General features: G+C 37.0%; 1 protein-coding gene across 1 annotated transcript in view; it reads left to right on the forward strand.

Annotated features, from left to right (window-relative positions):
- Dnah11 (dynein axonemal heavy chain 11) overlaps positions 1-26,997 on the forward strand; it is a 318,014-nt gene that overhangs the window by 271,843 nt on the left and 19,174 nt on the right. Inside the window, exons 67-74 of the mRNA XM_027932705.3 lie at positions 827-991; positions 2,668-2,808; positions 7,189-7,359; positions 15,617-15,739; positions 17,736-17,929; positions 19,139-19,287; positions 20,132-20,259; positions 22,940-23,167. Of these exons, the coding sequence (XP_027788506.2) occupies positions 827-991; positions 2,668-2,808; positions 7,189-7,359; positions 15,617-15,739; positions 17,736-17,929; positions 19,139-19,287; positions 20,132-20,259; positions 22,940-23,167 (1,299 nt within the window). The remainder of the gene's footprint in view (positions 1-826; positions 992-2,667; positions 2,809-7,188; positions 7,360-15,616; positions 15,740-17,735; positions 17,930-19,138; positions 19,288-20,131; positions 20,260-22,939; positions 23,168-26,997) is intronic.

A 26,997-nucleotide genomic window follows, 5' to 3' on the forward strand; every position in this document is an offset into this window, starting at 1 on the left:
TTCAATCTCAGAGGTGTTTTAGTAGGCTTGCACACTGGGCTTTTCCTCCTCTTCCTGTGTGACAGGAAGTCCTGAGGAGGCTGAGTAGTCTAATTGTCCTTCCCCCTAGGTCACCTTAGCCTCTGATAAAGTTGTTTTCCCAGCGGGCAAGTGTTTGTTAACAAGAATAGAAAGTTCTAGACATGTTCGAAATGATTACTTATCTCTGAGTTCAGCACAAAATGATTACTTTCCCTGCCCCTGCCCAGGGCAGGAGTAGATTTTTCTTTGCTCTTCTGTGAGAATTTGGTAGGGCTCCTGGAGGTAAAACAAAAGTGTGAAGGGCCCCTAACAGCTGAGCCCAGGAATTTTTAACTATCAAGCTCTGCCTCTAGCAATTAGCCAATTATGGTTTTAAATGTTCCAGTAGTGACTTCTCTGTACTTAAACTGTCCAGTTTTCAGGGTGGTAGTTTGCCCTGTGACCTCAGTTCTCTGGAGGAAGAATTATTGCTTAGCTTTGTCTTTTTATGGGAACAGAAATGAGTCTTCAAAAATCATGTCATGTCAGAGTGGAAACCAGAAGTTGCTGATATTAAACAGATTATTTCTACATGTTTATGATAATTAAATGATTGTAATAAATGTTCATGACCTGAGAGTACAGCTAGATCTTACCATGCCTCCTGAAATTTCAAAAGGAATTGTTTTTAGAGTATGATCAGTATGGTTTTAATGTTGTGCGCTTTATTATATATACACTGGCTATGAAATTTGTGATTAAGAAACTCCCTCTTAAAATTTTATATTTAGTCACCATTTCTCACATGTTCCTTGGTTTGTATTAGTTGGTTTTGACAAAGCACCAAAATGACTTTAAGATTGAGCTGAAGCACCTGGAGGATGACCTCCTCCTACGCCTTTCGGCAGCAGAGGGAAGCTTCCTAGATGACACCAACCTGGTGGAGAGGCTGGAGACTACAAAGGCCACCGCAGCAGAGATAGAGCACAAGGTAGGAAAGGGCAGACAATGCCTGGGGGTTTTCATGCTCTGTTTGAATGAAATGCTTGGGACTACAGTGCAATCAAAGTGGTTCTTCCTCTGAGAGGAATGATGTGTTGTGGAATTCAGGTCATTGAACGACATGCCCTTAAAAATTGGACAGTGTGGGATTTAGAGTGGAGATGGAAATGGTTGAGCTCCTACTTCTAATTCCTCAGAGTCCAGTCATTCACATTACACTCTGTCAGGCTATTATTTCTCTTGAGTGCCCAAATTTGAAGAAAACTGGAGCCTGCTGTCTTCTACGGTGGAAAAATCTAAAAAGGCTTAGCATTTGGCTTAGGCAAACTTATATCCTATAGTCTTAGCACAATTTCCCCAGTCTGTTGGCATTTTAGAGAAATCCTTGGAGCTGAAGATTTGTTCATAGGTCTGCAATGGCAGGAAACAGCAAGAGATGGTGTCCTGCTTCACTCAAATGCGTTGTTTACCCTGGGAAAATGATATTTCCCCAAAACTGGTGGAAATTTTCATCCAGTAGGCTTCTGGCTAAATGTGCAACACGAGTTTCCATATGCCATGTGCATGGTATGCACTTTGAACTTTCACACGTGGTCACTAACCCTTGACATTCCAATGTTTCCAAGTCAGCACTAGACCCTGATTTGCTTTCTAGAATATCCTCATTACTGAGCAATCTATTAATTACCCAACAGAAGTTGTGTCACCAAACATCCAATATATTTGTCTTAAATTAAGTCAGGAAATAGAATTCCAAATTACTCTATCCTTTTAAGAAAGTGAATTCTACGTAGCTGCTAAGATAGTAAAGATTAGGGCAATTAAGTAAATTAAGTCTTAGCTTTGAAGTTAACTTCTAATTGTCTCTTAGAGTATCACTTCCTGTCTTAACATATTGCATGTAAGTAACTTCCCTATTCTCTATATTTTATTTCCTTTTATACATAATACTATGAGTCAAGTTTATAGAAATACTTTGGGGAAATATTGTATCTTGTAAAGCCATGGACCTAGGTAAAAGAAACAGATACTGGATCCTTGAATAAAAATGAATATGTTGGTGGATGGTGGTAGTTTTTTTTTTTTTTTAATTATCTCTCTAAACATGCCCAGAGGCTAATACATAAAAGTAAATGGAAATACATGAGCATATGGATGATCTGGTGCAGTTAAAATTAGACGGTCATGACAGTATTTGTATAAATGCTTTTTAGTGAGCACTGCTATTGGATGTATTATTGACCTTGGCAGCTTTTGTATACCTTGTTGCCTAATAAAGTTGTTGGCATCAAATTGACTCAGCAGACTTTAAGAGCCATCCCTGGGAGGTGATATAGCTGGGTTATTAAGCCCTGAAAGAGAAAGGGGAGCTAGGAAGGTGACATTCCTGAGAAACAAACTCTATAGGACCCAAAACAATTAGTGTTGTTTCAATCTGTGATCTGTAAAGCAGCAGAAATCATTCACACTAAAACTCAATTTACGAAAAAAAAATATTTAAGAATATGGATTTAATAATATTAGAAAAGCTCAAGCAGTTAGATGCCATTTGTATTATTTATTTTAATATGAATCCTTTCTCATTTCAAATACATCCTTCCATTGCCTGGGTATGTTTGGAGAACATGAAGAGTAAGTTACTAATTTTGTTTGATCCCACCATAGGTGATTGAAGCCAAAGAAAATGAAAGAAAAATCAATGAGGCCCGAGAATGTTACAGACCAGTTGCAGCAAGAGCATCCCTTCTTTATTTTGTTATTAATGATCTCAGAAAAATCAACCCTATCTATCAATTCTCTTTGAAGGTAATGTTGAATTGGCTAAGAAAAATCAAAAACCTCAGAAGTTTCAATGTGTTTCAGGGAAATAGGAATTTATCTCTAAGTGGTCAGTATATCCATGAAGGACTCAAAGAATGTAGTAAACAACAATAAAAATATCAGCTCTCAGGAACTTTCATTCATAATTTTTAGTAAGGCTTTGAGCTAATGAGAGTATTGATGTGATTCATCACATTTGTGTGTTGTTTCTAAACAAAGTATGAAGGGTTTATTAAAATATAAAGGATTTTTCTTTGAGGTAACTATTCTGTCTTTGTGAAAATATAGGAATTTAGAGAATTCTCATGTTTTCTTGGTGAAGAAAAATAAATAAAAACTAGTCACTATGATATATGCAAGGCACTTATATACTAAAGCACTGCGAGAAAGCTATATAGTACAGTCCCTCTCATGGGCCTTGTTGCATAAGTCCTCAGAAAAGATTGACATACTGAATTCAGCCATATATAACAAGAACAATATAGTATGACTAAATGGAATTTATTGCAGAAGTGCAACTTGATTTAACATTCAAAAAAAGCACACAAGGTTATTCATCATATTAATAGAATAAAAGAAAACAAATGATCATTTCAATTAATGCAAAGAACCTAGCATATTTCAACACATGGTTTTAAAAGGAGAAAAACTTCTCAGCTGATAAGGAATATATGGTAACTTTTCAACATGATAAAAGGCATCTACAAAAACAAACAGCAAATGTAATGTTGAAAAATGAACAAGCACAGCTTTCTATTCAACACTATATTAGAAGTTATAGCAGTACAATAAGACAATAAAAGGCAAGAGTTTATAAAAGGAAAAGGAAAACTTTCATTTTTCACAGGTGATCTGATCATGTATGTTGAAAATCCTATGTAATCTACAAAAAAAGCTGGTAGAACTAAAAAAATGAGTCTTTAGTAATGTTGTATGATATAAAGTCAATATACAGAATCCCTCATATTTCTGTAGATAAGAGAAATAATTGGAAAACAAAATTAACAGCCCAGTAATATTTACAATGATTTCTAAAACCATGAAACTGTAAGGCATAATTTTAATAAAATGCATGCAAGATTTTTATACAAAACTATAAAATATTGTTGAAAAATTCAAAACATTATTAAATAGATGTGCTATGTTTATGAATTGGAATTCTTTTTAAGATGTTAATACTATCCCAGTTGATCTACAGATTCAATTTGGTCTCAGTCAAAAACCCCAGAAGATGTTTTTTGTTTTGTTTTGTTTTTTGATAGAAATCAAGTTGGTTCTAAATTTTGTATGGACATACAAAGGACTTTAAATAGCTCAGCAATTTTCCAGAAAACAAAGTTAGAAGCTGATCTTAAGATGTATTATAAACTTATACTCATCAAGATGGAATGTTGTTAGACTAAAAAATAAGAAGAGCTCACTGGAACTGAGTTACTGCAAGTGCAATGTCTGGTCAGCTGATTTTCAGCAGCTATGCCCAGATAGCTCCAGGAAGGTAGAACGGTTTTTACAGCTGAAGGTGCTGTGACCTCTGGACAACCATATGGAATCGCACAAACCTCAGCTGTTATACCATGGTATATACAAAGTTAATTCAAAACAAATTGGCTGAGCTATAAAATTTCTACCAAAAAAAAAAAAAAAAAAAAAAACAGGAAAAAAACTTTGGTCTTTGAGTTAGGTAAGATTTTTTTTTTTAACTCAGAGATTGAACCCAGGGGTGGTTAAGCACTAAGTCACACACACAGCCCTATTTATTTTTGAGACAGGGTCTCCCTTAGTTACTTAGGGCCTTGCTAAATCACTAAGACTGGTCTTGAACTTATGATCCTCCCGAGTTGGTAGGATTATAGGCATGTGCCACCATACCTTGCTTAGGCAAATATTTTTTTAGAATGGAACAGAAAGATAAAAAAAGAAGAAACAAATTGAATCTTATCATAATATAAAGTTTATGATCTTCAAAAGACACTGAAAATAAAAGGTAAAGCACAGACTAGCAAAACCAATATTCCTGATACATGTATCTAACAAAGAATTTGTATCAGGATACGTACATAACTTGTACAACTCAGTAATAAGTGTTGAATAGACGTGGCATATAATAAATAAGACATGTTTACCCTTAAGCACATTATAAATGTGCAACAATCATCAGAAAAAAATATGTGAATGGCTAAAATTTTAGAAGACAGTCAATACCAAGTGTAGCACAGATATGGTACTGCAACTTCCCCATTTCTGGAATGAATACAGATTGATAAAACTATTTTGGAAAGCAGTTTGATAATTTCTTAGGAAGTTAAATGTACGGTTGCAATATGATCCTTTGTTTTTACTCTAGGTATTCATCTAAGGGAAATGAAAGTACATGTCAACCAAAAACTTGTTCACAAATGTTCACAGGCACTTTATTCATAACAGCCAAAATTTGGAAACAATCCAAAGGACTGACAAGTGAATGGATATACAAATTTGGCACATCCATACATTGAGATGTTGCTCAAAATGTAAAGGTACACATTGCCTGATACACACCCAACCACTAGAAGGTCACCAAAACATTATGTTCAGAAAAAGCATCTGGAGTACCTACCATATAAACTTATGTGAAATTATAGAAAAGGCAAGGTTAATCTACAGTGACAGGCAAGATAGTTGACTGGGGCTGGGAATAGTGGTAGGAACTGACTGTAAAGAAGCATATGAAGACTTCTTTGCAGTGATTAAAGCAGAAAGGCTCTGTATCTTGATTATGGGGGTTGTCAGTGGAATATAGCCATTTGTCAAAACTCATCAAATGGTATATTTGATATGCACATTTCATTGTATTAAATTAGAAGTCAGAATATCAGATTAATACTTTGCCCATGCCTTCTTACCAGTATTTACTGTATGTATGTATCATTGCAGCCTATTCCTTTCATTCAAATATATACCAATCCATCAGTCTGTGGTCTCTGGTACCTGGCCACCAACCAAAAATAAACATATAAACAGATGTATTTCTACATACTTAAATGCATATCTGTGTGTATTAAATATATACATATATATGCATATATATATATGCATATATATATATATATATATGCATATATATATATATATATATATATATATATATATATATATGAATTTTTCCAGCCCACTACTACCAAGTATGAAAAGGTAATATAAACCAAGAGTGATTTTAACAGAAGAGAGGACCAAAGGGCATACTAAAAAATACCTGGGTAGAACCACAGGAAAAAAAAAAACCTGATTTAAAAATAGGTTCAGGACTTGAGCAGAAATTTCTCCAAAGAAAATTTGCCAATAAGAATACAAAAAAAGGTTCAATATCACTAGTTATTAGAGGAATGCAAATCAAAACCACAGTGAGGTAGCATCTCACACGTATTATAATTTTTTTAAAAAAGTGTTGTGGACATGGAGAAATTGGAATCCTTGTGCACTCTTGATGGAAGTATAAAATAGTTCCACTGCCATGGAAAACAGTATGGCAGTCCTTTAAAAAATTAAAAATATAATCACCACGTGACCCAGTAATTCCTTGTTGGAAAATATATCCAAAATAATTAAAAGAGGTTCTTAAAGATATAGCTCAATACCCATATTCATAGGAGCATTATTTACAATAGTCAAAAGATGGAATCAACCCAGATATCTTTTAATGGATTTACAAAATGTGATCTGTGCACACAGTGGGATATTTTGTATTTAAAAAAGAAAGAAGAAATTTTTGACACATGCTCCAACATGGTCGAACATTGAGGGCATTATCCTGAGTGAAATAAGCCAACCACAAAGACAAATCGTGCATGACTCCACTCATATGAAGTACCTGGAATAGTCAGACTCATAGATGCAAAAATGCAGAATGGAGATTGCAGGGTCAGAGGGTGGGGAGGGAGGAATGGATGATGGTGGTGGTTTAATAGGTACAGAGTTTCAGTTTAGCAGGATTAAAAAAAAATCTAGAGATTGGTGGCCCAATAACGTGAATATACTTTACTAAATTACACACTTAAATTTGGTAAATGGCAAATTTTATGTATATTTTACTGTAATTACAAAAATTTTAAAACTTTTTTAAGTACACAGGTGGAAGGAGAGTGCCTGATGCACCTTAGTTGCTAGGAGGGAAATGAGAGCAGATTGTATACAACTGCCTTAATGAGGACACTCACACACATGAGGAGCATTTACCTTGCACCAGGAGTTGTTTAAAAAATTCATATAATTGTAAAAATTCTACCTTTCTCTCCCCATAGATAAACCTTGACTGAGGCCTTGTGTTTTGAGGCTAGCTAGACATGCGGGTACCAATGGGCACCTTCTAATAGTCATTAAATCCCCCAGGCTTTCAACATGCTGTTCCACAGAGCAATTGAACAGGCTGACAAGGTGGAGGACCTGCAGGGGCGCATCTCTGTCCTAATGGAGAGCATCACCCACACCATCTTCCTCTACACCAGCCAGGCGCTGTTCGAGAAGGACAAGCTCACCTTCCTATCCCACATGGCTTTTCAGGTGAGGAGACTAGTCAGTTGAAAGCATCCCCAGGACCACAGGCAGACCCCTCTGTTTATCAGGTATTTTCCTTCTGCTTGACTGAAAGCAGAGCTGCCTTTCTTGGAAGCCTTTGATAGTGAGAGGAGAGTCTGAGGTTCTCATGGAGAAACAGAGTATGTGACAGCCCTCCCCTGGGCCACAGTGCTTTGGCTAAGCAGATATGCTTGGGTCCTGTCCAGAACCTTCCAGATCCTACCAAAAAGGTCCTTTAAGATTAGGATCTTGAGGGATGGGGCTGTGGCTCAGCGGTTAAGTGCTAGCCTAGCACATGCGAGGCACTGGGTTCGATTCTCAACACCATATAAAAATAAATAAAGGTATTGTGTTCAACTACAATATATATATATATAATATATATATATATATATATATATATACACACACACACACACACACACATATGTATGTATATATAATATATAATATATATGTACATATATATGTTTGTATATTTATATGTGCATTCTCATATATATATATATGTATGTATTAAAAGATTAGGATTTTGAGTCTGAATCTAAGAGGTCCAAGGACATCTCAGAGTCCTTTTAAAAAACAATGAATGGGAGATCCAACATGGCGGCGGGTGCAGAGAGATCAAGTCTCTGACCTCTTCAGCTGTGTGGGCATAGGGAGTTGTAAACCGTCTAAATGCTGTTTGCTCAGGATCACTAGGCAATGCTGAGCTGACATGGATCTGGGGCAAACAGTCTGGGCCTCTCAGAACACACACTGAGCCCGGATCGGCTGAATTCAAGCTCCCGTTCGCCTGCTTCTCGCAGACAAACTGCTGTGACTCAGCACTAAATGATCCCGCTGAAACAACTGGTTGGCCCTTCTGAACCTACGGAGGTTAATGCCAACTGAGCCTTCATAGGCAGTGGCCACAGGATTGAAACGGGGCTTGAGAGACCCAGTCAGGACCCACCCATTGCATTGGTCACCCGGTAAAGGGAACGAACTGTCGCCATTTGCATGGGATACCACCATGGCAGAGAACTGACGTCACCAGAATGCGGCGGAGGAGATAACTCCATTGAAACCGGCGGTGACAGTGACTTCTTCCCTTCCCTTCTAATACCTTTCCTCCCAAGCATCAAATAAATTTATAGGAGTAAACAGTAACTCAGCAGTCAAACAGAACAAGAAGTAACATGAGCAGCATGAAAAAGCAAGGAAGAAAAGGAGTACAAACAATGCAGGACAGCCTAAATATTCAGGAGGACCTAGAGGCATCAGAAAAATGGTCAAATAAAGAACTCAAGGATTACCTTAGACAGATGGAATGGAACCTTAAAGAGGATATGAGACAGCAAATTCAAACAGTGAAAGAACACATTAAAAATGAATTACATAAACAGATAAAAGAAAAAAATTAAGCATCTTTATCAGGAGATAGATATTATAAAAAAATCAAACAATTATTCTAGAAATGAAGGAAACTATAAACCAAATTGAAAACTCAAATGAGAGTATCACTAACAGAGTGGAGCAAGTAGAAGCCAGAACATCAGATAATGAAGACAAAATATATCATCTTGAAAAGAGTCTAGCCAACTCAGAAAGGCTGGTAAAAAATCACGAGAAAAACATCCAAGAGATATGGGATAACATAAAAAAACCAAACTTAAGAGTCATCAGGATAGAGGAAGGTATAGAGGTTCAAACCAAGGGAATGAGCAACCTGCTGAATGAAATAATTATAGAAAACTTTCCAGAAATAAAAAAGGAAACAGATATACAAATTGTAGATGCATACAGGACACCGAGCATACAAAATCACATTAGACCAACGCCAAGACACATTGTTATGAAGATATCCAATATACAGAACAAAGAGAAAATATTAAAAGCTACAAGAGAAAGGAGGCAGATTACATTCAGGGGTAAACCAATAAGGTTAACAACGGATTTTTCATCACAGACGCTGAAAGCGAGAAGATCCTGGAACAACGTATTTCAAACACTGAAAGACAATGGATGCCAACCAAGAATTTTGTATCCAGCAAAATTAAGCTTCAGGTATGACAACGAAATAAAAATCTTTCATGATAAACAAAAGCTAAAAGAATTTGCAGCCAGAAAACCAGCATTGCAAAGCATCTTGAGCAAAACACTACACGAGGAAGAAATGAAAAACAATAACCAAAACCATCAGTGGGAAGTGCCTCAGTAAAGACAGAGGGCAGGGGGAAAGCTAATCATGGAGAAACAAACTAAATTAAAAAAAAAAAAAAGATAAATAATCAAACATGGCTGGAAGTACAAACCATCTATCAATAGTAACTCTAAATGTTAATGGCCTAAACTCTCCAAAAAAGCGACATAGGCTGGTAACATGGATTAAAAATCAAATCCAACAATATGCTGCCTCCAGGAGACACATCTGATTGGAAAAGACATACACAGGCTGAAGGTGAAAGGTTGGGAAAAAATATACCACACACACGGTCCTCGTAAGCAAGCAGGGGTGGCCATCCTCATATCGAATAAAATCGACTTCAAGACTAAGTTAATCAAAAGGGATAAGGAAGGACATTATATACTGTTAAAAGGAACCATTCACCAACAGGACATAACAATTATCAGTATTTATGCACCAAATAATGGTGCTGCGACATTCATAAAACAAATTCTCCTCAAGTTCCAGAATCAAATAGACCACAACACAATAATTATGGGTGACTTCAGCACACCTCTCTCACCATTGGACAGATCCTCCAAACAAAAGTTGAATAAAGAAACTATAGAACTCAATATCACAATCAATAACCTAGACTTAACTGGCATATATAGAATATATCAACCATCATCAAGTGGATATACTTTTTTCTCAGCAGCACATGGATCCTTCTCAAAAATAGACCATATATTAAACCATAGGGCAACCCTCAGTAAATATAAAGGGGTGGAGATAATACCATGCATTTTATCTGATCATAATGGAATGAAACTGGAAATCAATGATAAAAGAAGGAAGGAAAAATCCTACATCACATGGAAAATGAACAATATATTACTGAATGATCAATGGGTTACAGAAGACATAAAGGATGAAATAAAAAAATTCTTAGAGATAAATGAAAATACAGACACAACATATCGGAATCTATGGGACACAATGAAAGCAGTTTTAAGAGGGAAATTCATCGCCTGGAGGTCATTCCTCAAAAAAAGAAAAAACCAACAAATAAATGAGCTCACACTTCATCTCAAAGCCCTAGAAAAGGAAGAGCAAAACAACAGCAAATGTAGCAGAAGGCAAGAAACAATTAAAATCAGAGCGGAAATCAACGAAATGGAAACAAAAGAAACTATTGAAAAAATTGACAAAACTAAAAGTTGGTTCTTTGAAAAAATAAATAAGATCGACAGACCCTTAGCCATGCTAATGAAGAGAAGAAGAGAGAGAACTCAAATTACTAACATACAGGATGAAAAAGGCAACATCACAACAGATACTACAGAAATACAGAAGATAATTAGGAATTATTTTGAAAACCTATATTCCAATAAAATAGAAGATAGTGAAGACATTGATAAATTTCTTAAGTCATATGATTTGCCCAGACTGAGTCAGGAGGATACACACAATTTGAACAGACCAATATCAATGGATGAAGTAGAAGAAGCAATCAAAAGACTACCAACCAAGAAAAGCCCAGGACCGGATGGGTATAGAGCAGAGTTTTACAAAACCTTTAAAGAAGAATTAATACCAATACTTTTCAAGTTATTTCAGGAAATGGAAAAAGAGGGAGCTCTTCCAAATTCATTCTATGAGGCCAAACATCACCCTGATTCTGAAACCAAAGACACCTCAAAGAAAGAAAACTACAGACCAATATCTCTAATGAACCTAGATGCAAAAATCCTCAATAAAATTCTGGCAAATCAGATACAAAACACATCAAAAAAATTGTGCACCATGATCAAGTAGGATTCATCCCTGGGATGCAAGGATGGTTCAATATACGGAAATCAATAAATGTTATTCACCACATCAATAGACTTAAAGATAAGAACCATATGATCATCTCAATAGATGCAGAAAAAGCATTCAACAAAGTACAGCATCACTTTATGTTCAAAACATTAGAAAAACTAGGGATAACAGGAACATACCTCAACATTGTAAAAGCTATCTATGCTAAGCCTCAGGCTAGCATCATTCTGAATGGAGAAAAATTGAAGGCATTCCCTCTAAAATCTGGAACAAGACAGGGATGCCCTCTCTCACCACTTCTGTTCAACATAGTTCTCGAAACACTGGCCAGAGCAATTAGACAGACGAAAGAAATTAAAGGCATCAAAATAGGAAAAGAAGAACTTAAATTATCACTATTTGCAGATGACATGATTCTATACCTAGCAGACCCAAAAGGGTCTACAAAGAAACTATTAGAGCTAATAAATGAATTCAGCAAAGTGGCAGGATATAAAATCAACACGCATAAATCAAAGGCATTCCTGTATATCAGCGACAAATCCTCTGAAATGGAAATGAGGACAACCACTCCATTCACAATATCTTCAAAAAAAATAAAATACTTGGGAATCAACCTAACAAAAGAGGTGAAAGACTTATACAATGAAAACTACAGAACCCTAAAGAGAGAAATAGAAGAAGATCTTAGAAGATGGAAAAATATACCCTGTTCATGGATAGGCAGAACTAACATCATCAAAATGGCGATATTACCAAAAGTTCTCTATAGGTTTAATGCAATGCCAATCAAAATCCCAACGGCATTTCTTGTAGAAATAGAGAAAGCAATCATGAAATTCATATGGAAAAATAAAAGACCCAGAATAGCAAAAACAATGCTAAGCAGGAAGTGTGAATCAGGCGGTATAGCGATACCAGACTTCAAACTATATTACAGAGCAATAGTAACAAAAACAGCATGGTACTGGTACCAAAACAGGCGGGTGGACCAATGGTACAGAATAGAGGACACAGAGACCAATCCACAAAGTTACAACTACCTTATATTTGATAAAGGGGCTAAAAGCATGCAATGGAGGAAGGATAGCATCTTCAACAAATGGTGCTGGGAAAACTGGAAATCCATATGCAACAAAATGAAGCTAAACGCCTTTCTCTCGCCATGCACAAAAGTTAACTCAAAATGGATCAAGGAGCTTGATATCAAATCAGAGACACTGCGTCTGATAGAAGAAAAAGTTGGCTCCAATCTACATATTGTGGGGTTGGGCTCCAAATTCCTTAATAGGACACCCATAGCACAAGAGTTAATAACAAGAATCAACAAATGGGACTTACTTAAACTAAACAGTTTTTTCTCAGCAAGAGAAACAATAAGAGAGGTAAATAGGGAGCCTACATCCTGGGAACAAATTTTTACTCCTCACACTTCAGATAGAGCCCTAATATCCAGAGTATACAAAGAACTCAAAAAATTAAACAATAAGAAAACAAATAACCCAATCAACAAATGGGCCAAGGACCTGAACAGACACTTCTCAGAGGAGGACATACAATCAATCAACAAGTACATGAAAAAATGCTCACCATCTCTAGCAGTCAGAGAAATGCAAATCAAAACCACCCTAAGATACCATCTCACTCCAGTAAGATTGACAGCCATTATGAAGTCAAACAACAAGAAGTGCTAGCGAGGATGTGGGGAAAAGGGTACTCTTGTACATTGCTGGTGGGACTGCAAATTGGTACGGCCAATCTGGAAAGCAGTATGGAGATTCCTGGGAAAGCTTGGAATGGAACCACCATTTGACCCAGCTATTGCTCTTCTCGGACTATTCCCTGAAGACCTTAAAAGAGCGTACTACAGGGATACTGCCACATTGATATTCATAGCAGCACAATTCACAATAGCTAGACTGTGGAACCAACCTAGATGCCCTTCAATAGATGAATGGATAAAAAAAAATGTAGCATTTATACACAATGAAGTATTACGCAGCACTAAAAAATGACAAAATCATGGAATTTGCAGGGAAATGGATGGCACTAGAGCAGATATGCTAAGTGAAGCTAGCCAATCCCTAAAAAACAAATGCCAAATGTCTTCTTTGATATAATGAGAGCAACTAAGAACAGAGCAGGGAGGAAGAGCAGGAGGAAAAGATTAACATTAAACAGAGACATGAGGTGGGAGGGAAAGGTAGAGAAAAGGGAAATTGCATGGAAATGGAAGGAGACCCTCATTGATATACAAAATTACATATAAGAGGTTATGAGGGGAATGGGAAAAAAAAAACAAGGAGAGAAATGAATTACAGTAGATGGGGTAGAGAGAGAAGATGGGAGGGGAGGGGAGGGGGGATAGTAGAGGATAGGAAAGGTAGTAGAATACAACAGTTACTAATATGGCATTATGTAAAAATGTGGATGTGTAGCCGATGTGATTCTGCAATCTGTATATGGGGTAAAAATGGGAGTTCATAACCCACTTGAATCTAATGTATGAAATATTATATGTCAAGAGTTTTGTAATGTTTTGAACAACCAATAAAAATAAATAAATAAATAAATAACAATGAATGGTTTATCCATATTGTTGCAAATGACATAATTTTATTTTTAAAGGTTGCATAGTATTCCTTTGCAAATAGTCAATAATAATGTATGTTTCAAAATAGCAAAAAGGGTAATGTTTTAGGTTAAATGTTCTCACTGCAAAAAATGATTATGAGGTGATAGATGCGTTAATTAGCTTTATTTAACCATTTTACAATGTAAACATATATCAAACAACACATTTTGTCCCATAAATATATAATATTATTTGTCACAAAAAAAATGTGTAAATAAATTACCTTCTAGGCTTAATGTCCCATCTTCATGAGACCAGCTTCCCTTTTAATCTTTTTCATATGGAAGATTAAAAAGGAAGCTTAAGTGGGAATTAAGGTGTCTGTGGTAAGAAAAAGAAGGAAAAATAATTCAACTTCAAGCTCCAGGTTCAGATGAAACAAGCCTGTTATCTTTTATTAACTAGTTTGCGATATGGTTCTTCCTGTCCCTCAAAACCTTGAGAGAAGATTTGTGCCTTGCCTGTTTCGTGTCTTCCAAAGGACCTTGCCCAGAAATGACATTTAGTAAGCACCTGATGTGCATAATAATAAGCTACCACTTCCCTTTTGATGTTTTTGATAATCACAGATGCCCTTAGGTTCTCTAAGAATATAAGTGTAGATGTTTTTGAATGCATGTGATAAACAGGAACAAGGCATTACAAAATGAAATACCTATTGTTAATTAACAGGAAAGAGTCAGGCATGATAATACATGATACACACATCTATTTAAAACTTCCTCTTGGATGCCATAAAGTAGAATCTATCTCAACTCCTGTCAATCTATGTAAATGAGATCTTCATTATCTATATGGATGATTACTCACTGTTGAAATAAACTGAATTAATAAAAATTAATTATTCACTAAGATAGTTTAATGAATTTTGAAAATATCTAGATTTTTTTAGATAGCATAAAACTCATCTGTTTAACTATAGAGGTATTATATTTCTACATGGAAATTAGGAATGCTTCATTTTTGCCTCCAAAATGTACTATGAACTTATGAGCTCTACAACCAGACTGTTTAAAGTTTATTCAAGTTAATTATGTTTGTTAAACAATTTTGAGCTTTACTCAAGATAATCTCACATATAAGAAAGATCTTTTATGTTCCTTGCAGCTTATTGAATATAGCACCTATACTAGATTAACTTACAATACTAGTTCTGCTCTGTTTAGTAATTAAGTCTATTGTCACCAGAGGCTTTCTCATTTTCTATCACAAATTTAAGATAAATTTATACCTTAATAGAAGATTAAATATAAAGCATATTTCAAATATGTTGCTAATAGCCATCATCATTAGAATTGGAATAAAGCAGGGCTGGGGTTATGGCTCAGAGGTAGAGCGCTCACCTAGCATGTGCAAGGCCCTGAGTTTGATCCTCAGCACCACATAAAAATAAATAATAAAAAGAATTTGAATAAGTCAGCCTTTGCAGTTATTTTTTTTAATCACATTTCCAGGAATGGTTTTGCGATTATGGACATACTCTCAGAATCTTTATTTCACCCATAGAATAGATGCTTGCCAGAATCCCAGCAGATTTGGCTCTGCCGATTCAGGCATATCTTCCCTGGTGACTGCTTCCTGGGTGGTGATTTCCATGTAAACCTCATGATCGTTTTCAATTTTGTGTATTCAAGATTTTGTTGAGAAAGAAAGAGGTCGACCCCCTTGAACTGGATTTTCTGCTCCGCTTTCCAGTTGAACACACCTGTCTAAGTCCCCTCGACTTTCTAACGACTCAGTCATGGAGTGCTATTAAGGTACATTGACAAGTTGGTTTCTCAATTTCTAAATATTACTTCAAATATTAGCTCTCACAAAAGGAGAAATATAGTTTTAAAGCTACGGGTGACATATTAGACACTATTTTATTTGTAAAAAACATGCTATATAATGTGATCTTTTGTTATATTCATATTATTAAATTGGTTAATTTCTTACTGGGAAGTAAAAGAGTTTTTGACCTATGTGTGGGTAGAAAAATTATGTATAGTCAGAACCTTTGATAAAAGTCAAGTTATATAAATGTGGGTTTTTTCAACTTAAATCTATTTTCTGCATTTCATTTTGTTAAATTATATTTTTTTGCTTTTCCTAAATTTTTTAAATTGCACAACAAAACAGGAGTTTATTCTCATTGTAAAATGTTAAAGCAAAATAATATCATAAAGAAAAAAGTGTCCTTCTACAACCCCAATTATCAATCCTTATTCCATTTTTCTGTCAGAAGAGCCTTACTTTCCTTTTTTTTTTTTTTTGGCAGCGGGGTACTGGGGATTGAACTCGGGGGCACTTGACCACTGAGCCACATCCCCAGCCCTATTTTGTATTTTATTTAGAAACAGAGTCTCACTGACTTATTTAGTGCCCAACTTTTGCTGAGGCTGGCTTTGAACTCATGATCCTCCTGTCTCAGTCTCCAGAGCTGTTGGGATTACAGGCAAGCACCACCGTGCCAACAGAAGATCCTGTTTTAAAGAATTCATTCTCCCAGGCTCTAGACTTCCTTAAAGCTGTTTGACCTATATTAAACTTTGCCCCATTTTTTTGTTCAAAGGAAAAAAATATTTCCATGCATTGAAAATAACTGTTATGAGGCTAGGGCTGTAGCTCACTGGTAGAGCACTTGTCTAGCATGTGTGATGCACTGGGTTCAATTCTTAGCACCACATATAAATAAATAAATAAAATAAAGGTACTGTGTCCATCTACAACTAAAAATCCTTTTTAAAATGTTATGTCTGGGGCTGGGGTCGTGGCTCAGTGGCAGAGTGCTTGCCTAGCATGTATGAGGCACGGTTCAATTCTCAGCACCACATATCAATAAATAAAAAAAATAAAGGTCCATTGACAACTAAACACAATTTTTAAAAAATGTTATGTCTTATTTTTTTATATTACATTAAGATTTTATTTTTAAAAACTAGTTTTGGCTAGCACAGTGGCACATACCTATAATCCCAGCCACATGGGAGTCTGGGGCAGGAGGATCACAAGTTGAAGGGCATCTACAGCAAGTTAGCAGGACCCTCGACCACTTAGTGAGACCCTGTCTTCAAATAAGATATAAAAAGCACTGAGGATGTGGCTCGGTGGTAAAGCATCCCTAGGTTCAATCCCTAGGACACCAACTCCCCACCCCACAAAAAAAGAAAAGAAAAAACCCTAGTATTTTGTTTTCTGTTTTATCTTTCTTGTTTGTGGAACTGAGAATTGAACCCCAGGGTGTGCTACCGCTGAACTATATCCCTTGGTTTTTTAATTCGTATTTTTTATTGTTGAAATGTGATCTCTGCAGAAAATAGCACATTCAAATGGGTGATAGAGTTTATCAAAGAATATATTTTTATATTGAGGGCAAGAATGAACCAGGGATGGAGAAGAGTGAACAAGGGATGGGGAAGAAAATAAGAGAGAAAGGAGCTCTTGGAACTTCTGAGAAATGAAGTTATGGGAGAGAGCTAATATTGTCATTGCCAAAGACATCCCAGCGGGAAAGAGCCGGCAAAGAAAAACCCTGCCCCTCTCTCTCCAGCCCCCAGTCTGCTGCAACTGCTTACCTTTGGCCAAACCCGGCAAAAGGAATGGGGAACTTGGCTGACATTATCCTTAGAGATCACCCTTAGGAAAAGAGAGAGTAGATCTGGAGGGGAGAATGAAGACTGGCCAGCATGATGTGCTGAGAGGGGACTAGATCACCCTCAAGTCTCTCAGGCTGGAAGCTGCTGTTCCCATCCGTTTCCTTTTGTACACCAGGCACTTGCCCTTATGGAAGAATTTCGAGGCATAGACAGAGATGTGGAAGGATCTTCCAAGCAGTGGAGAAAGTGGGTTGAATCTGAGTGTCCAGAAAAAGAAAAGTTACCACAAGAATGGAAGAAGAAAAGTTGGATACAGAAACTGATTATTTTAAGAGCAGTGCGCCCGGACAGGATGACATACGCTCTCAGGTAGGGAAGCTGACACTTCTGGAAATGCAAGTTAACATGGAGGAAACTTGGTCCTAGGGGTTAGGGGGGATTGGTGGAAGTGTCAACTGTCCATTTTGATGTGGTGTGATTCTGCTGAGATTTTGATGTTTCAATCAGTGCTATTGTTAAAATTCACTAACCACTCAACAGTGTGCTGGTCTATTGGCAGAACCAGCATATATCCTTCTTGAAAAGCTCAATTTTGAAATCAGAAGGGGAGATGGGGAATCTGATGGAAATATTCTTAGAAGAGAGATGGTGTCAGCAGAGTTCAAAGGCCGGGAACATGCATTATCCAAGAACAATTTCCATCATCTTTATTCAGTGGTAGCATTTTGGCTCTGAAGATTTAGCATGTCAGACCAAAAAAAAAAAAAAAAGATCCTTTTATGGAGCAACTCAGAATCCTATAACTTTACAACCAATGCAATTTAAAAGCAGAAATCCTTGTCTACATCTCTATTCCAGTGTCCTTTTTCTTTGCCCTTTTGGCTTCTAAATGGTAATATGCTGCTTAATTCACACAAGTCTTATTCTAATTTGAGTTCACCAACCTAAGAGTTCTTGACTTCCTCCCCTGTTGTGCTCCTCTTTCTTCAGTAGTGTTCATGTACCTCAGTTTTTTCCTTTGCTTTGTCTAGTTCAGCCAATTTTCCCTTTGCAGAAACCTCTGCTGATCCCTACTTTACAAGTTAATTCTGCTTAGTAGTACTTACTTTCTGCTAAATCTGATGCTGCTGGAAAATAATCTCTGCTTAATTGAGCTTCCCTGTGTTAGAAACACCCCAAAAAGCATTTGTATATTCATGAGAAGCCCAGCAGGCTGGAAAATTGCACTGTGGCAAATCTAATGAACTGTTAATAAGTAATCGGGGAATCTGGCAGGGGATTTGGGGGATACAAAACCATATGCAGGCAGGTGATGGTACTGGGGGGGGGTAATCTCAGAAGCCCCCCAAACAGAATGTAGGCCTCTGCTTTTCCGAGTTTCATAAGTACAGAGGGGTTTCATGGATACACCTCCTGCATAAATCTAGTTGGATTCATACAGTCATTCTAAAAAGCCACCCCACATAATACATGTGGCTTGCTTCTTTTCCTGTGTTTATGATTTAGGCTGATCCAAGTGAAGATGCTTTTCAAGATTGAAATCAATTATCATGTTTTAGCATATTCTTTTTTTAATAGAAATTTTGTGGAGGAAAAATTGGGTGCAAAGTATGTGGAGAGGACCAGATTGGATTTAGGAAAAGCATTTGAAGAAAGCAGCCCAGCCACGCCAGTATTCTTCATCCTGTCTCCAGGGGTGGATGCCCTTAAAGACCTTGAGGTGCTTGGTGAGTGGCCAGGGGGCTTACTGGCCTGCCCTTCCTCCCTATCTTTTACCTGCTGCCCACATGCCCTTCCTTTCTGTTCACAGTTGTCTTTTTTTTTTTTTTTTCATTTGTTGGAGATTGGGTGTATGGAAAATGTAAGACTAATAACACTGCAGTCTGAAGAAATGTTCAAATGGAACATTCATCTGGTTGGCATCATGCAAGTTTCTTTTGTACTGTTTCCCACCTTTTGAGTAGATGAGGGCCAGAGGGCAATTTTCTCCATGCTCATATAATCTTGTGCCCCCTGTAACTAAATAATGGTCATTAGAGCAAGTCTATTTGATTGTGCAAGGCACTGGCGCTTTGTGCTGCGGATTACTATTCCCCACGGTCTACACCAGGAATACCAGGTTAATGTAGCTGTGACCTGACTGTGCTCAATTTAAATGCGGCCTCACAAGGTGAGAGCTTGTGCATTTACCCAATGAACCCATCCTTCAAAAAAAAAAATGTGATATCTACCACATGTTGCTCCTTTATATGAGGGAAATGCTTTGCTACTCCTGCAGGAGTTTAGAAAGCTCCCTAACAATGCTGCCATCTATCAAAATGTCAAAAGCTTTATTATCATAAATCCAAAGGAACTGACTTCCACAGGCTTTTCTAATGCTTGCGGGAAGGCAGCTGTGGAGAGCTCACAAAGCCACTTGTGGAAACCACAGAGGTCTAGTTCAGATTCTCCAGGAAGGTGACCTGGAAGATGGCAGCAGTGACCACCGATGTACATTAGATCACTAAATTCAGACTCTCCTCACCTCTTTTCCACTGACATTTCCTCTCGCCATGTTGTATTCCCCCACAGGCAAAAGACTTGGGTTTACAATTGACTCAGGAAAATTCCACAATGTGTCTTTAGGACAAGGTCAAGAGACCGTGGCTGAAATGGCACTGCAGAAAGCTTCCAGAGGAGGACACTGGGTCATGCTCCAAGTGAGTATTAAGTCTTCCTAGAAAGTGACTGGGCACAGTGGCACATGCCTATAATCCCAGAGGTTTGAGAGGCTGAGTTCAAAGCCAGCTTCAGCAAAAGTGAGTTGCTAAACAACTCAATGAGACCCTGTATCTAAATAAAATACAAAATAAGGCTGGGGTTGTGACTCAGTGGTCGAGTGCCCCTGAATTCAATCCTTGGTCCTTGCCCCCCACCAGAAAAAAAAAAAAAAAAAAAAATATATATATATATATATATATATATTTCCCCCCCCCCCGGAAAACACTGAGCATGAACACAGGATAATGCAGAGCCACACTGCCCAGAGAGGGGGGAAGGGGTTTCTCATCATCACACATGGGGATTCAAGGAGCCAGGTGAGCACTCTCACATTCATGATACCTCTATGGGAATTAGGGACTCTGCTGAGAGGGATGATTCTCTTCCTTGGAGAGCCTGCCTAGTGCTTTAAAATTTTTAAATATTAGGAAGAATCCCATTTGTCTCCTGACTTACAGATGTCTGCAACACTACTGTAGCACTTGAGGACAAACAGGCTCCTAGAGATTGCCACCCTGTTGCTATGGTAGTAGCAGAAGTTGCATGTTGCTTTAACGTTGACAGAGTCCAGTGTGTATACACACACACACATTTATACAACTCTCACTGCCCCTAAGCATTTGGGTAGCTTTCTCTTGGTTTGTAAATTAAGGAGATTAGATCATTCCTTCCTCCCTTCTAGGGTTGGCATTACACAGGTATGTGATTCCACTAAATGGTAGAATCTTCTAGGGTGGTTTTCTTAGCCAGGGATTCTAACAGGAGCCCATGGAGCACAGGCCATCTCCAGGGGCCCCTGGGAGCTGTGCTGACTCCTCAGGCAAGCCCCTCTAGCTGTCAGCAGGTCTGGCAGCAGCCATTTGATTTGAGACACAATGATCCCGAAGATTACCTTGAGTAGGTGATCACAGGATACCTTATCTCCAATCGTTACAGTAAAGCTCCACAGATAAGTATTGTTTCCCATAGAACCTCTAGCATCCAGTATGTTGACACATGTTGTATTTTGCTTGAAATCAACTGGGTTCATAATGAAGCTGCCCAGAGTCCAAGGAGGCTTTCATCTGTAGGAATATATCCTTCTGTATTAATAATACCCACTGCTCAGATGACCTTGATAGAGAGCTTGGGACTTGGGATGGTGATGCTTCCCCTCCTGAGGCTCAGAATCAGATGTGCTAGAGTGGAGGTTTGTTTTTTCCCCCAGAGACAGCAGTTATTGCTCATCTACTTCAAAAATACTGAAATCTTCCCCAAAAGAAAGAATCTATTGAGAGTTCTCATGCACCCAAGAGCTCAGTACTGGAGAAAAGAGTAGAAGGGGTACAGTCATCCTCAAAAGAGCCTATGATTAGAGCCAGGTGTGTGTGGTGGTATGTGCCTGGAGTCCCAGCTACTCAAGAGGTAGCTGTGGTCCAAAAGACAGGACATAATTGAACTTAGAAAACGGGTTTTGTTACTCACTTTCCTGATTGGTATACTTAGGTATGAGAAGAACTCTTGTTAGAACCCCATAGCAAGCATGTAGGAGAGGAAACTTGGGTCTTTACTGGATTCATTTCCAGGGCTGCCAAGTCAAGGTGTCATAGACTGCATGACTTAATCCACAGAAATTTAATTTCTTGCAGTTCTGGAGGCTGGAAGTATGAGATCAAGGTGACAACTGGTCTGGTTTCCTCTGACACCTCCCTCCCTGACTTATAGATGGTCAAACTTGCCTATGTCTTTATCTGGTTTTATCAAGGCATCAGTCATATGGGGACATATGACTTTATTTAGTCTTAATTACCTCTTTGAAAGACTCCATCTCTGAATACTAATTGCATTGTGAAGTACTGGAAGTTATTGCTTTCACACCTGAGTTTTGGAAGGGACATAGTTCAGCCCAGGACTCCTGGCAATGTTCAGTATTTGCTATGGGAATAAAAGCCTAATGATGTGAACAACTGAATTGGCATAGGTCTTCCTACAACAAAAATTTCAAAGAATGCCTACGTTACTATTCCCTTCCTTGTTTGCCTTCGCCCTCTCTATTTCTGTACATATTATAATCTTAAACATTTTTCTTGTTGGAAATAATTATGTGTCCCTGGGTGTGATGTTTTAGTCACTGTTTCAAAACGTCTCCAAAACTGGAGGGCATATCAGATACAGCCTTCAGACCTCTCCTCCAGTACCAATGACCAGTCTCCACCCGTGAGTGTTTAGTGTTGAAAGAGCACATTTGTGAATCACAAGATAATTGTGATGATGGTGGTGGTGTTTGTGGTTTTGTGTGTGTAGCTTTTGACAGCTCTTTAATTTAAGAACAATGTCATGTTACAAATACACACATTCATTCTTAACAATAAATATTTGAAGTAGGTACATGTTTAGGAGGACATTCTGGTTTACAATGACAAATTCAATGTGAAACATTTAATATATTCAATATTCAACTGTTTTACCTTTTCCCCCCTTTTCTAACATAAAAAAAAGAAAATGTAAGTCATTGTTCTGAGTTTTAAACACACACACATATATGCTTGTGTGTATATATATGTTAGAAAAAGTTCTGATACTAGAATTCAAGTAATATGCTAAAATTTTATAGGAATCATAAGCCATACTGTCTTTCAGAATGTCCATTTGGTAGCAAAATGGTTAGGAACCTTGGAGAAACTTCTTGAAAGATACAGCCATGGAAGCCATGAAGATTACAGGGTGTTCATGAGTGCTGAGTCTGCCCGTACACCCGATGAGCACATCATCCCTCAAGGACTTCTGGAAAATTCCATTAAGATCACCAATGAGCCTCCCACAGGAATGCTAGCCAATTTGCATGCTGCTCTGTACAACTTTGATCCGGTAAGAAAGCAGAAGCAACCTGATCTGACAATAAAATCAGAGTTCTCACAAGACTCTAGAGACCATCTTCAACTCATGTGTCTCAGAGGATTGGTGTTAACAGCTCTGAGGGGAGGTGTGTATGAATGTGTGTAGAGTGTGTGTGTGTGTGTGTGTGTCTGTGTCTGTGTCTTAGTTTCTTAAAAGAACTGCCCTAGTCTGATGACTCAGAAATATATTTAATTTTCCCACGAAAACTATAGCCACATGTATAAGATATATAAACTCAATAATGCTTGAGGAACTTTCTCAAACTAGTATCTCTTACCACAGAAAAAGGAAAAGATTTTTTTTTTACCACATTTCACTGCCTAGTTGTCACAAATTTTATGCAAATTATGTTCCAAGAAGTGGAGTGAAACCATCATGTGAAGTTTTTCTTTATAATTGTGCCAGTAGTACTTAAGAATAATTTATTACTAAACTGTCTTTGGCACAGGATTAGGATGCACACAATCCTCATAAATATATGTTAACACAGTAACAGTTCCTTGACTGTGATGACAAGGAAAAAGTTTCAGTATGATGTTTCAGATCTGGTTTTTCTTTTTTTAGTTGTAGATGAATGCAATACCTTTATTTTATTTATTTATTTTTATGTGATGCTGAGGATCAAACCCAGAGCCTCACACATGCTAGGCAAGCGCTCTACCACTGAGCTACAATCCCAACCATCAGATCTCATTTATATTACTAAATTCAAAGTCCCCCCTTTTTTTCAGATTATAATCATGATAGCTTCTTATTTATATTTTAATTTCCTTTCAAAATAAAACAAATTAATACGTGTATACATGAATGATAGCCCAATTACCATTACTCTCGATACTCAAATTATTGTATCTATCTGTATCAAGACCAAGTCTTTCATTTTCCTTTGTTTCTATTTCTTTGCGTTCCTAGCTCTCCTTCTATTTTTTTTTTTTTTTTGAAATCCTAGGTAAATAGCAGTCTTATTAAAAATAGAATAAGTTGTGAAGAAGAAATAGACATGATTTGGTGATGATTATTCAGGCCCCTATTAGAAACGTTATCATTTTCCTTGAAGCCCCCCAACACACTTAACTTGTTCTCCAGTACTTTTTGGACCAATACCTAAACCAACTTTATGAGAAAATTATAATAATAGGCCACTTTAAGAATACAGTGTTGAAAAACATGGCTAATTTCTTAAATAATTGTGTAATTTATAGGCTATAGATATACAGAAGACTGTGTAAGCAATAGGCATTTGAAAATCTTGTTGAATCTTTTAAATATCTGCAATATGGCTTTTTAAGTGCACTATGGCAGACATATATTTGTCTTTTCATCATCTCTTAATTGATAATTTCTAATCAGTTATGACACTTTCAAGTTCTTCCCTAAAATAAGTGTAAAAGAGAGGAACTCGATATATTTACAATTTATCCATTCCCCTAAAAGAACTGTCTTAAACATGAAAGCGGGCATCTCTTGAACAAATATGCTTTTGCCCAATTATCCTTCAGCTTCTTATTTATTTATTTATTTGCTTGCTTGTTTATTTATTTATTTTTTGGAGGGGTGAGAATCCCCTTTGAGAATCTGATAATACTTTAGATATTTTCTCTAGAAAAATGCATATTCAAAAACATGTTGTATATAATGATAGAAGATTGTCCCAAAGCCTATGCATGAATTCTCCAGTTAAGAACACCCGTTCTAGTCTATTCTTGAAAGTAGCTGTTCTTCTGACTGCCATATAGAAAGTCAGAAAGACTTTTAAGAACTTTAAGGAGAACTGTTTTTTTTTTCTAGTGGGAGGAATACTCTTTTTTTGTTTATCTTTGCTTCTGGGTGTCTAACCCATGGCCAATATTCAATCAGTGAGCTACATCTGCAGCCCAAAGAGAATACTCTTAAGTGTTAAGGCTAAATTTGACCATATATAGCAAAAGGAAAGATCACCCACGTGATCCACTAAACTTCTCAAACCTATTTTATCCAAAATGAAAAAAAAAAAAGTCTAAGGAAGAGTCTTTAGTGAATGTCCACTTGTCATTATGTTTGAAAGTAAAATGCAGTTTTTAAAATGTCATTCAAGGGTATCAGCCTTGTCCTCCATGGCTATCTGTGAATAAGCTCCCAGCACTCTTTATCAGTCCAGATTCAAGTTGGCTACTTTTAAATGAAGTTCTTACAAAACAACAATGGCTTAAATGGGTTAAAAAATATTCCTGCCACGTGAGAGTTCTGGGTGCAGGCCCTTCAGAACTCATATGTGTCACCAGAAGATTGTCAGTAACCACATTTTTTACAGCTTACCATTGCACTATATTTAGGATACACCCATCATGTCCCAGGTGGTTGAGAGTATTGCCATTCCCATGTCCATGTGATCAAGAGAAGGGCAAGAGAAGAAACAAAGATGATGGCCAAGGGAACATGTTTGTTGTATTTTTAAAAAAGATGGTTCCTACAAATTAATACTGTAGTCCCATGTCATCTGTGGGGGAAAACAGATGACATGGGACTACAGTATTAATTGAAACCAAGAGTAGCAACAAGTCCTTTGTGTACTCTATTTTTTCCTGTGATATATACCTATGATAAAGTTTATAAATCCAGCACGGTAATAGATTCATAATAACAACTAATAATAAAATAGAGTAACTATAGCAAAGTGCTATGAAAACTATTTAAAACTTTTGAACTGTTTCTGGAATTTTAATATTTTTGGATGGTGGTTGGCCACAGGTAATTGAAAGTACAGAAAGTGAAACTACAAATAAGGGGTAACTACTATACATTTAAATATTTGCAATATGGCTTTTTTAAGTGCACTATGGCAGACAAAGATTTCTCCTTTCATGTTACTGATCAAATGTAATCACATTGCATTACCTAGCTGCAAAAGAGGCTGGTAAAAGCAGATTTACCTAATCATATGCCTAGCTAAAAATCAGCAATAAAACATTAAGACAGGTATAGAGGTCTCTGTAACAGTTTTACTCGTGTCTTCAAATCGCCTTGCGCATTCTCTATTGCTGCCGTGCCCAGTCTGATTAAAGTGTGTGATATGAGTAGAAAGTGGTGCATACTACCTGCTATGTCACCCAAGTGGGTTAAATAAATGTGTCCCAGTTGTTCTTGTTGCCCAGATGCCCCTCTTAGCTAAGGAAAACACCCAAGGGGACTAGGCAAGTAAATGTTCTGTTTGGGTGTTTTTGTATGCTTTAGTTTTCAAATCAAATCAGATCTGTATTTTTCATCCTCTCGAATTAGAATGTACCTCCTATCGTTGGAGGCACTTAATATTAGTGCTTTATTCCCTTGAGAATTCTAGGATAATCATGTGAATCTGATCATTAAAGTGACAAAGACATAAGGAACCATTTTTTTTTGTAGGATGCTTACCAACATCCATCTCTTTCAGTGTATTAGCATTTGCCTTTTGAAAAATGTCAGAAAGGAATACTGTTTGGGCTCTTTTCATACTAAAATAACCATATTTTTTTAAGACTAAGAATATGCATTTCTATTTCTGTGAAATTTGCAAGCAGAAACAAATAAATGGTAATTATGCATGTGAAGCCAGAGGCTCCGGGCCAGATAGCACTATCATGTATGTGTAAATTCATGTTCTCTGTTCACAATGTTATTTGTATATTTTCTGATATTAATTTGCTCATCATTTGGCTTGTAAAAATACAACTGGCCTGAAATATGGAATGGTAGGTAGACTCATACTTTTTCTTAGAGAAACCTGATTCATAATTTTGTTCATCAGCATTTATGTTATCAGAGCATAAGGAAATGGACATTGACAC

This window comes from Marmota flaviventris, chromosome 1 (genome assembly GCF_047511675.1).
Source record: "Marmota flaviventris isolate mMarFla1 chromosome 1, mMarFla1.hap1, whole genome shotgun sequence".
Lineage (NCBI taxonomy): Eukaryota > Metazoa > Chordata > Mammalia > Rodentia > Sciuridae > Marmota > Marmota flaviventris.